Source organism: Triturus cristatus, chromosome 1_2 (genome assembly GCF_964204655.1).
Source record: "Triturus cristatus chromosome 1_2, aTriCri1.1, whole genome shotgun sequence".
NCBI classification, from domain to species: domain Eukaryota; kingdom Metazoa; phylum Chordata; class Amphibia; order Caudata; family Salamandridae; genus Triturus; species Triturus cristatus.
The window spans coordinates 863950617-863963786 of NC_140580.1; the positions used below are offsets into that span (position 1 = coordinate 863950617).

Sequence of the window (13170 nt, forward strand, 5' to 3'; positions counted from 1 at the left end):
TTCTACTGTTACTAATACTACTAACGATGATACGATTAATGACAATAAAATATTAACTATACTGGTACTTATAGTACTTCTACTTGCATTACTACCAAATAATACTAACACTGGGCTTACTACTAAATATGCATTTACTACTAAAATGCCACCGGCCAAATGCAGCATTTCCTTTGGACATCAATGATCAGTCCAGGGGAACTGATAAGGGCACCCTCAAGTTCATATACTTACATTCTACCTGTTTCATACTTGAGTTTTGCATAGTTCTCAGCATGACCTACCTGGCCGTTGATTTCACAGATCACTAGGTTTTGTTCATTTCCCGAGCAAGAGACGCGGATATACTTGAGCCAGTTTGCGTTCCCCGTGTGGTTAGCGTCCACGCCAAATTTATCATTTTCTAATTCACCAGAAATCTGCAGAGAGGAAAAACACACTCTGGTCACCATCTTTAGCTTCAAGTTAGTGCTCAACAACTGCCAAAGTGCTCTTGTGTATACACATATTTCTCACAGCCTTTTTTATTAAAATGTATTTATTAATTAACAGTATGTCAACTGATATATATATCTAGTCTTTGGATAAAATGAATCTCAAAATAAGGAATCATAAAGCCAATAGGTCTGGATGACACACGAACAGACGAATGGATGAGGAGGGATGACAGAAAGCACCTGTTATGTACATATCCATATTATTCTATTATAATTGGTTGGGAAAACAATGGGCTGGAAAGATAGCTAAAGCGGTCTCTAGGCCGGGCCTAAGGAGGCTGGCTTTTTAACCACAGTAACAACTATTTTTTTAAAACCAAATAACTTGACAAACATATTATTTATACTGCATCTCCAAGGAAGGGCTTATGACTTTCGTACAAGAGATCTTTGTGGCATTAAAAACTAAGAGCTCAATTCACAAAAACAGCTGTGCACATCTGCGAGAGCCAACTGCAAGAGCACACTCACAGTTTCAGAGCCCATAGATCCTGATTCACCATCAGGACCTGTGGGCAAGGTGTGTGTCAGTCTGCAAGAGTTGGTGCTGCAGCTGTTAACGCGTAACAAAGTAGCACGCTCACACTCACTGCTCTGCATTCGCTCTTGTATGTCACATGCACATGGAGATGGAGGGCTGGGCCACATCATCACCAACAGGTGTGTACTGACATATATAGGGATTGAAATGGCCTCTGCACGTCAGTGCAGATGTTCACATTTCCACCATTGCCTTGGCGGTAGGAATGCAAATCTGCATTTCAGCACGCATGCTTTGCATGTGTGTTGGGGTGGGGTGGCGGGCTCTGCAATACAGGCAAGGTGCATGTATGATCGTTGCCTGCACCGTGACTTACCCTGTGGCAGCCCTGCGCCTGTTCAGGACTGCCTGAGGTGAGGAAAAACTGTGCTTGACATTGGGCCTGATCTAGATCTTGGCGGACTGGTTACCCCATCACAACAGTGACAGATATCCCATCCAATGAAATATCAAGTCTATTATATCCTATGGGATTTATATTTGAGGGGACAGGATATCCGCCAGAGGCGCAACTAGAGCCAAGTTTTGATGGGGGAGGGGGGAAATTCGGGGGGTGGGGCCAATTCTTCCAGCCATAGGCAGAGTGGAGATGAAGGGACTCTAAGAGGGGGTGAAAAAGAACAAAGCCTCATTAACAAGCAAATGGTCGTTTAAAGACCTGTGAAGTACTCGGGTGCGGCTGTGTGTGTGCCCGGGAAGCTGTCAAAGCCAGGGCCGCCACACATGACGGGGGAGGGCCTGAAGCCCTTTGAGCCCAATGGGCGTTGCGTGCCTGATATCCGTCACCATTGTGATGGAGTAACCCGTTCTTCAATATCTAAACCAGACGCATAGACTTCAGCTCATCGCCTCACAAATGAAGGCTGTGCTAGAATCTGCACTTGCCTTTCTGCCGGCATGCCCACAAGTGCATCTTTTATGCTGTGTTGTATCGTAACATTTATATAGTGCTTAGTACCTCATTTTTGGGCACTGAAGCGTTTGTCTACATGGGTAGCATGCTATGCCACGTACGGTGTGGGGGTTGGAAGGGGTTTTTCTTTGTTTTGATCCTATGTGGTAAGTGCTTCCATGTTGTGCATGATGCTACCAAATTGCGGTTATAATGTTCAGGGATGCAGCGCTTAGCTTAGGGATGGAGGAAAAAATGTGGAAGTTAGATGTGAAGTTTATGGGTTCATAAAGCTTGCAGCTTTGATCAGCTAGGCAGGTCCCTTTATGGTATTCCATGAAATCATAATTCACTACGCTGGTTCCCAAACTGGGTTGTCCATTCTAAGATTTTAGTTTAAAACGTATTGCCCTGACCGGCAGATGCATGTGTTAAATGCATATTGAACATATGCGGGATATCTTGTTCATGCTCAAAATCATTATGTGAGTTAACTGATGCACAAAATGCAAAATGCAATTTTCTGATCTTGCTCAACATAGTGGCTAGTTGCAAAGACATTTGTGATTATTGGTTCAGAAGCAGTACTGTTTTCTTTCATGGGTAATTCTTCCAATATGGCTACCGTTTTTGGACTTATGTGAAATGAAATGTTGGTTCCAAAATAGCTTATTCGGCGCTTGTCATTAATAAGGTACACCAATCCGTTTTTTTGTAGTACACTGTATGAGCCGCATAATTGGCTATGCCTGCTGTCACTCACGAGGAGCAGGCCTTTTCACTTACTCTCCAGAAGAATCTTAGCAAGTAAATGTAAGCTATTGTGCCCAGACAAAATGGCAACTGCATTTGTGGCAAAATAAACGTGTTTATCCAAAGTTTCAATATCTTTAATTTGTATCTTACACTGAAAGAAAAATCCAAACCCTTGTGAAATATTCATGTCAGCCCATGGCCCCATCCAACACTTATTCTTCAACGAGCTTGTATCAATATATGGAAACAAAACAACACTTTTCCGGCAAGGATTTATACAATTTTAAATGCCAGTGTTAGCCAAACTTGTTTTATTAATCACTAAAGTCCTACTTTTCCTCCAAAACGTCCTCATGGACTCTGTATTTTAAGTTTTCAAAGAGAAGAGGTTTATGTTCTAAACACAGCGCTGGATGATGACGTCGTGAGGGATTGTCTTGCTTTCATCAGTTGGGCTGCTATGTTTTGAGTTGGAAATTCCTGTTATGAGGGAGCTTCTTGTTTTTATAAAGCATTACACTGGAGTGCAAGGTTACACCTCGTCATCCAATCCCACATTACATCATATGTGTCTGTGCTGTAAAGAACTGACTGTTCATATGTAAATATACACTGCTTTGCCTCTCCCTAAGAAAACAGGAAGTCCCACCTTAATAAACATGGCTGACTGTTTTCCTACATCTCATCCAATAGGTATGTGACGTGATAGAGTGTTTAAACATAGGATGCTGTTCATCCAGGGGTGACTTCCAAGACCTTGATTGGCTCACGGTGCCATCTGTGCCATGGGGAAGGCCCCAGCCCTCAGTGCCAGGGCCCTCCAAGTTTGATCAGAGTCAAACCTCCACTATGGCGAGGTGGCTTTACAGATGTGTGGAGCCAAAATATGCTGTCCGCATTCACTTAATTTTGTGTGGAAATGCATCATCAATCAGTACCTTTTAGGAAATGAAGTGTAGGTGTTAATCGCCTGGTGAAGTGGTGTTTTCAGAGTGCGGACATCACATTGCTACGGGATTGGCAGGTAGCTTCGTGTTTGCAAGACATGCATTTGCACCTTTTGAGAGACTGTTTTTTTTGCTGGGTTTTGAATCTATTCCAGCACCATACAGTTCATTTTATATTTTTACACTTTATTGGTACCAGATAATTTTACTTTTAAGGCGAGAAAAATTCTGACGTAGAACTATTATGCACATTGGCAAATGTATTATCAATGTAATCATCTCTAGCTGTCGTTAAAGACGAGAAAGCTTTACATAAGCAAAGAGTTGATTATTCTACTGATCAATGCTCACTTTCTAGTTTCGTGGCTTTTGAGAAAAAACTTAAATTAATGTCATAACTAAACGGCGCTGTAACTTGAACACAATAAAGAGAAGCCTCTCAAACATGTTTAGCAATCACAGACATCTTGTTTCCATTTTTAAGACTCATACGTTTGGGTGACCGGATTTTAAAAACCAAACACAGGTACATTCCACTAACATTAGAAGAAGGAGTACATTTTTGCATCAACTAAGGGGCAAATAATGATTTACCAGACAACAAACACCAACACAGAAAACATAGTCATTGTGGCACTTACAGAAATTAAATGCAGCTTTTGCATAAAGTACCATCTAAGGAAAAAAGTTGCTTTCTGCTGGGGGCATCTAACTAATTATGCACTGTAATTACATCTGAATAATGTAATTAACATGCATGGACAAGTTAGAAGGGTGAAGCATGCCAAATAATTTATGTGTTACTCTTAGGCAGGGCCGGACCAAATTATGTGGCAAAGTTGTCTGAAGTATGTGGTAAGAAAAGGCAAATTACGTGGTGTATGCAGCATATTATGTGATATTATTTCTTCAGTAGTTTGTCATTTTTACACAGGTTAAAAGTGTTTGAAGAAAGATTTTACCTAATAAGTACCAGTCTAACGCCCAAATACAGCAATAAGAAACAGAAAGGTGACCAGCCAGCCTTTACAAAGGGACTTCCACTGCACGGAAAGACATGTTGCTGCATGTTTAGTAACTTTTGATCCATTTGAACTAGAAACAAGCTTTTGTCAAAATCAGCAGAAGATGAATTGCGTTGCAAAAGCGGGAAATCATTATACGGAAAACGCCACATCGCAATATCGTATCGTTCCAATGGCCCTACTGATAGCTAAAGAAGGGGTAAAAGTCACCAAACAAGAAGTAGCGAAGAAAACCCTAAGTGATTTTTGAGCTCAGAACGACTACAGTTTTTGCTGTAGCACTAATTTTGCTTTTAATTTTCAGAAAAGTGATGAATTGAAAGGTATTTGTTTTTGTTTCAGCGACACTCGTGTTAAAAGTCTCTGTCAGACCACTGGCCAGTTCTCAAAAAAAATGTAAACACCACTTCTTATTAAGGTTTTGTAGCTTGCATACAAGAAATAGCAAAACATGTAAAGCATACATTTGCGATGGTCAAGCATCTGACGTCTCATGCACCCTGGTGCAGAAAGGGTTAGGAGCAGTGGTGGCCAATACAAATGAAAAGTGGTGAGGCGGGAGGAGGGGGCGCGGGGGAGAGCAGGAGGGGAGCACGGCGGAGGTTAAAAATAAATATATAAGGGGCATATCAACAAGGGCTGGCAATATAATTATCGCTGCTTTAGCGTCCGTTTTTGGGCGAAAAGCGTAGATAATTATATCACATTATTTACAAGGATACGCTATCGCGTGTTTCCTTGATTCAGCTCCCGTTTAGTTCACGCCTCTCTAATGAGATGCAAAGTAGGCGTTCCCTGCAAAAACTAAGAGAAAATGATCGCTAACTGTCCTTCTCTGTATCTACAATGCGGCCCAGGTCACCCATAGCGATATAAAAAACAGCGCTAACCGCTGTTATCGCAGGTATTTTAAGTCTGCTATTTTTTATGACTACCCTATCAATGACATGGGAGGTGGATTCAGTGGCTGAATCCACATCTCCCTATCATCAAGAATTCTTCTATCACTGTGGGAATATCACTGGATTAACAGCGATATTCCCGCATAACGCCACTTTTGATATATAATTTATCGCCCTGGAGTAATGCGTTGTTGATAACGCGTTATCCGGGTGATAAATTATAGCGATAGGCGTCGATAAATATAAAAGCGCTAAGCGCGCTTTGCGATATTTATCGCCGTCTGTTGCTGATATGCCCCTAAAAGACTTACTGATCGCCTAGCACCTCGTTGCTCCTCTGCTCTCCTGCTTCCAGCCGTTCCCGGGACCTTCCATCCAATGCAGACACTACTCTCATGCTATACCTAGCTTGAGAGCAGTGTGGGGATTGGCCTGAGCCGGCTGGTTTGACACTTGCTTAGGCACAGGGTCTGGGCTGTTTCTCCACCCGGCTGTGGAATACAGCTGGGTTGGAGAAACCGAAGTGTGCATGGCTGTTTGGCTAACCAAAGACGGCTGGCCAAACAGACATGCACACCTGTTGCAGTGCGTACCTCTCCTCCTCCCAGATATCAATCAGAATGGCCTGGCCCTGCCCTTGAATTGGCATACCGGACATAGCAATGATAATAACATGTTTTATTCTATTTTCATTTTCCTTTATTCACGGCTCAGAAAGCTGTGGGGGGCGCTCCTCCTTCTTAACAGAAGGAGCCACTTCTGGTCAGGAGTCCACAAGGTAAGACTCCCTCTGTTAGCTAGGGGAAAAAGGCTGGGGTGGCAGGTTGTGGGGGGAAGGGGGCAAGGAGATGGAGGTCAGAATGCGTGCCTCCAGCGTCTACAAGAATTACGGATCCCGAGGGGGAGGAGAAGGCCTAATGGGAGGGGGAAGGTCACAGGTGGCAAGTGACAGTCCTCGAGAAGATGGGCACGAGGTCAAAGAACTGTGGATTAATCAATTTAGAGAATAGTGCCTCCCAGCTAAGACCCAACTGGAATCGGCAGATACCTCTGGCATCTTCTCCATGCAATGCCACAGCTTCGGCCTTAGCCAACCGGGTAAACAGAGCCAGCAATTGAGCAGAAATCAGGGGGGTTGGGTGAATTCCAGCAAGATGTAGTCGTCTTCTTGGACAGTATGAGGGCCAAGTAGAGGATTGGGAGCTACTTTGTGATTCCGCGTTCTAGAATGTATGTCTGGGCACTCACCTCCCAGGTAGAGATGTTCGGAATGCCTGTGAGTGCTCCAATTGTGTGAGAACAGTGGGCCAGTGTGTGTGTAGGTGTGTACAGTCCCATAGGATATGTTTCATGTCAGACCTTGGGACGCTACATCTAAGACCCGTGTCGGATACACCAGGAAAGAAACGTGCAACCTGCTTTGGGTACAAACATGCCTGGTGGAGTATTTAAAATTGGATACATTTGAGGCTGGTATTACCCTCTACGGGTACGCCAGTGCCTTCATCCATTGGCCAGGCTTCCATTTTGAATTGTTTAGTCATTCCCTGTATGAATTCGGGCAAGTAGCTTTGTTAGCCATTAATTAACAATAAGGAAGCATTGTTATCATCACATTCTAAATAACACATTATCTCATGACGTCAGACCGTGCCTCTCAGTGGTGATGCCTCACCTGGAGTTGGATGCCAAGTGTTGGCTCTGGTCGTACCATTCTGGCCTTCCGGTGGCAAGAGCTTGTTTGGAAATCTATGAATTGTTCCTATTATTCTGCCCAACTCTGAACAAAAGGCATATTTCCAGCTACACCTCAAACTTCATGTTTTTTTCAATGCTCACAAAGTTTGAGCTGTTTTAACCCTTGCCCCAGAGCCTGGTGATGTCACGCTTTTTTCTACTTAAAGGAACACAACAAACAAATGTCTAAAGTGAGTAAAATCACAAATGGTTAATACCATAAAGAGATGCGAGGGCTGAACAGCAGGTTCAAAAGTGAGGCGAGGAAGACGCCCACACTTTTCTTTTCATATTAGGGTCACAGCATTCTGTATATACTCGCAACATTCAGTTCACATGTTCTGGCTTCCTGAAACCACTCTCAGTAATAGTGAAAGAGTCGTGATAGAGGTGACAAATTGCTGTGTGTAGGAAGTGTTGGGCTGGTGATAGTTGACGTTGCAGCAAACGAGGCGTGGAGCCACTTCAATGCTGGGGTGCCTTAAGAAATAAATGTGCCAAGAATGCAGAACCAGCAACCAGACCAGAACACAAAGCTGGGGAGCTGCTAGAGGATGCAAGTCCACAGACTACTATACAAACGACACCTCTGAAAATCCTTGCATTGTATTGTTTACAACATTTATATAGTGCTTACTACTCTTATTTGAGGCAATGAAGCACTTGCCTACTTCAGCAACATGCTATTCCATATAGGTTGTGTGGTTGGAAGGGTGGTGTCTCTGATTTGATCCTATGTGAGAAGTGTTTCCATGTTGTGCATGATGACCACTGAGGTGTAGTTATTGTGTTGTAGGATGCAGCGCATAGTAGTGTGGTGGACGAAGAGGTCTGACAGATAGTCGAGCAGTTTATGGTTTTCAGTAAGCCGCCAGCTTTGAACAGATCTGGACTCGAAACACCTCCTTGTCGAACATGCATTGAAATAGTTCCTTCATTTCTCATCACTGGCACCCACACCAGCCCGCCTCATTAGCCCATGCTTGACCTGCCTGCTCATCGCCTGGAGAAACAGGTCCTGAAGTTATTGCAATGCTTTGCGGCCCACTTGTAAATCTCATAAAACATGACACTGTTGAATAGGCATATTTAATATAATTAAATATTGTGAGTGTTGACTGTCTGGGATCGCTCTTTGTTTTTTTTTTTTAGAGTTTGATATAGCGCAAACTAGACCTGAAGATATCGGGTATCAGAGCGCTTTACATAGCACCAGTTTTGTTACACAAGGACACATTCATTTTTGTTAGGCACAGGGAGATTAAGTGATTTGCCGAGATTCACAGGATGTCGAGCGTCGTTGCTGAGACTTGAACCTGGTTCCCCAGCTTCGACGTCTACCGCTCTAGCCGTAAGGCTACATCCTCTCCCTGTCTTGGAATTGTTCAGCATCAGGAATTGCCTGCTGTGCTTGGAAGTGCACAGCAGTCAGTGTTTTCTCAGCAAGGTCCTGCAAGGGTCCAACCAAGAGCATGTAATAAGGCTTTTGATCTCTGGTTGTCTGGTTGCTTGTTGGTTATCTTCTAGTAAGCTTTAATCTTGGTTTAAAGATTGCTCTCTGTCTCTGGCAGTGTAGTTTCTTGTTGGTTTTCTTCTGGTAAACATTAATCCTGGTTTAGTGTGAGCAGTGGCTGCTTCCTGCCAGCAGAGGCGGCGAACATCAGTTAGAGAGGGGCATATCTAGAAGATGCACCAGCTCACTAGGCGGAGTGACTTTGGCCTCCTAAATCTCTACAAGTGGTAGCAGAAGTTACTGATTGTTGTAGAGGTGGACAGTGGACCCACAGACAGGTGAACAAACAGCCTTTGAGCTTCCTCCCAGCAGTCTTCTCAAGTACAATCTGGTGAATCTCTGGAATTTCCCATCATCTTTACTTTACTAAACTGCACCTTTGCCCCAAAGGATAATTGACACTGCACATGCCAGAAATAAAACAAATACCAAAACACTTAAATAAAGCCAATCATGGGAAAAAAGGAAATGTAAATAATACCAAGTATTGGCAAAGCCAATAGGTCTCATATTGGAGACCTACTGGATTTGCCAATGTTGTTGGCGATGCTGAACATCATCATTGAAAACAAAATTGCTTTTTGCCAATGCTGTGCGGCATCAGCAAAAAAATGCATCATGATGTGACATGGGTAGCACATAGTAATCATGACCCTACTGGCACCATATAATTCTGTAGGTGCGCACATCCATGATGAGGTATGCATGTGCATGTATGATCACATATTTTAGTGCACGGGACACCATACGCGCCTGCACTTATTGATTAGCATGGGCCCCATTGACTTTTTTTTAATAACATTACTGATTCAATTTACCGATTCAAGATTGTATGCCTCTTGGATTGTTAAATTAAAGAAAATTCATTTTACATGAGTGAAAGGGCTATTTAAAAGTGGATCACACAGAAGGACATGGTAGCTGCTGGCCCCTCCAAAAAGTATATATGTGTGTGTTGTGTGTGTGTTTGTGTGTGTCTGTGTGTATATATATAATTGTTTTTTATTACTGCAAGGGGTGTGCGAGCAATAAAGGAATGGGTGGAAGTTAAACAATGGAAAGCTGGGCGGGAGGAGCAATGGGCAAGGGGTGCAAAGGATTGGGTTAGAATGTATTAAAATGTAAATAAAGCCTAGAAGCAATGGACATGGTGGGGAGAAGAGGGAGCAACAAAGAGCGTATGGGGTGGGTGGACTACAAAGCAGCACACAAGGGACAGAGCAAGTGGGGGAGGCATGAACAACACAGAGTTCTTGGGGAGGAGCATCTGGGGATTTTGTGGAGAGGAAGCGGCGCAAGAGGGAAAGATCCTGAAAACACAGGCACTCTCATGGAGTGCTTAAACCCTTGCGTGCGCACAACGTCTCCCGGCCGTCGTGCATTACGGTGGGCGTGTGCGCACGACAGCCGGGAGACGTCGTGTTCCCGAACGCCGTTTATTTCTCCCGCACACCCACACGCAAGGGGTTAAAGTAAAATAAAAAAGTTGGTCCCTAAAGGTGAGCATTAGAAGGATACAAGTCGCCCACTCAAAGGGTGGAAATGAGGCTTCCTCCATGAGAAGGACAAACACAAGAAGAGGAAAGCAAGCCATCAAATTAGAAGAAAGCAAATAAGAGCGACAATACATCCAAGCAATGGTGAGCAATGCGTGGGCTGTAAGTCCACTGTTGGTTTTTGGTAAGCTCACACAAGGTTGTTCTAAACCAGATAGCTTGCACTGGCTGGTGGATGAGACCTAAAAATACAAAAACATGAAAAGAACAACCCTGCCCTCCTGTTGGGAAACCACCGGGATCAGGATAACAGAATTAAACTGGGAGGAGATGGAATGTCATGTAGTAGAGTGAGTTGATAATGACAACCAAAATGTAAAGAATAAAACCTGACCGCATAGTACAGAAATAAGAGCATTTGCCATACCAGGTGCACAGAGCCATGATTGAATACGAAATGCTACAAATGAGAGGAGGGTGAACTGAAGGTTCTTCGTTTCGGGAGGGATTTCCCTTCTAGTTTTCTAAGGCCCTAGAACCCTTACCAAGGCCAGGATACTTGTAATCACCAACACCCTAGGATACAGTTGAGTATCATCAGAGTTTTGGTGAAGAAAGGTGCTCCTGCTCAAATCCAGACCACCCAAGTGTCCATACATAGGTTGAATAACATTAGAGCCAACATAAGGCCGATGGTGAAGAGGTTCAACCTGATGCTTTCCATCAATAATTGCCAGGATGTATCATATGGAAAAAAAGAAAAACTCTCCAGCACATCCTCACCAACCCCCAAGTAGATGCTGAGATAGACATTAGGACACTGTTGCCAGTCGAGTCAAAATCCATCAAGAGATCAAGTAGGACTCTTAAGCATCCTTCCTACTCGGTGAAGTGAAGAGAATCATTGGTGTGGCTTCCCAGCCTATGGAATGAAGAAAGGGCTAATGTGTCAGTTTGTGGTGCTTTAGGGAAGCGTGGAAGTGTAGTCAATTCTGTTGACAAATCCTGGCAAAAGGGTTAGCACTGGGTAAACCTTCACCTCACACCAACTAAAGGAAAGCATCCCCTAAATGAAACGATTTCTCTGCCTCCTGTCTTGGTGATTGGATGGCAGAGCGGGCATCTGATGGAATGATGGAAACAGAAGCTCTTGCATGCATTAAGATGTGGACATTTACCTGTTGTTTTAGATCTTGAACATACTCATAATGTAAATTGATACTTGTATAGCGCACTACTCACCCGCAAGAGTCTCAAGGCGCTTGTACGAATACCGCTGTGGAACCCATCCTGGCTTTCCCTGTGAGGTGTCCACTCCTGGGCACCCCCAAGGTGGAGGCCAGGCATCCTTAGCGTTATGGGGATTAAGCAAGCTATTGCCCAGAGTTGCAGAGTGGGACTCCATGATTGGAATGGCACCGAGGCAAGAATTATCAGGTCCGTGGAATTTTTGAGCCCAAGACCCACCGAGGCGGGGAATTGAACCCTGGTCCCGGGCTAGACCTCTGCATCAGGGTCTGCCGCTCTAATCATTGAGCCACACTTCTCCACTCATAAGGTTATCAGAATCCTCTTGAGTGGATTTTTATGTACAGTTCCGGATTTCAAGCAACTTAACCATATTCTCTGTATGAAATATATTCAGAGGGAAATGTGTCTTCAAGTTGGGGAGCACTTGCTTCTATTTGTCAGTCTGTTGCTATTCGATGGACTGAGTAGCAAGTATTGAGGGGGCTTTGGAGAAGTTATGCTTACATGCTAATGATGTTTAGATCTGTCAAACAGTATGACGCCCTGGGGTAGTGGAAAAATAATGAACAAATCTGAAATTGAGCAGAATTTTAAAAACAGTAACATTTGACTCACAGATCATGATTACAAATCACAGAATGGGAGTAAACAGAGAAAATATAAACCCCCAAAAATATATAGCCTTCAGGAAAAGACATTTTGAACCCATTAATAAATCTGAAATTCTTGAAGAGTGCTTTAGAGGTGGGAGCTAATCGAAAGGTCAAGCACTTATGTTACTGGAAATCTTAAGAGCACTGCTCCATGGGGGGAAGAATCACACAGATTCACCAATCAGGAGATGAATTTTGCAGTTATGTCATTGGATGACCTCGACCATTCAAAAACATGCTGGCTGTATTCGTCCCTTGAAGACTCTGGTGGTTAACTTTTGGACATTCGCTGTCAAGGTATTTAATTAATTAAATTTAATTCAATGTATTCCCTTGTTACAGTTAGAAGTTTATTACTTTAGCTTATCTTACATTGATTTCTTTTAGTTTGGATTATAGAACTCATTCTATTGGACTCCATGTATGAACCGTGGATTTCGCTACTCACCCTAAATTGATAGGTGAGCCCTTGTATACTTTTCCATTGATTTTAACCACCTCCTTTTTAATGCAACGACCTACTAATCGGCACCAATTGCCTTTTAGGTTGCCCAGGCCAAGTCCTGATGAAGATCTGCAAGACCGAGGCTGTCTAATTTCCCTTATGGTCGAAAGTCGGATCGAAACGTCGACGCCCCTTTTGTATTTAGTCTGTACCCGAAATACCCTTCTTAATGTGCTACTTCGGAATTGATTTCTGTATTGAAACAAAAGTCAAGTTTACATGAATGCCATTGGGACAGACTAGCTAGGACGGTGACTTGTAACCGTTCCTCCCTGCCTTGACATATTAAATTTCTGATAATGTGTTGAAGTATTCTTCTTCTTTATCTCTTTACACTTGAGCACCCTCTCTTTTTTCACTGCACACCTTCCTCTGGTGCAACCTCCTTTGATTGATTCATGTGATTAAAATAATACATATGGCTTTTTATCCCAAAAATATTACTGAATAAATAT

General features: G+C 43.3%; 1 protein-coding gene across 5 annotated transcripts in view; it reads right to left on the minus strand.

Annotated features, from left to right (window-relative positions):
- The window catches only part of PRDM16 (PR/SET domain 16), a 1086739-nt gene that overhangs the window by 122398 nt on the left and 951171 nt on the right, over window positions 1-13170 (minus strand). For all 5 annotated transcript variants that reach the window (XM_085609172.1, XM_085609165.1, XM_085609160.1 and 2 more), the window contains exon 4: window positions 285-419. In XM_085609172.1, coding sequence (XP_085465298.1) covers window positions 285-419 — 135 coding nt within the window. The remainder of the gene's footprint in view (window positions 1-284; window positions 420-13170) is intronic.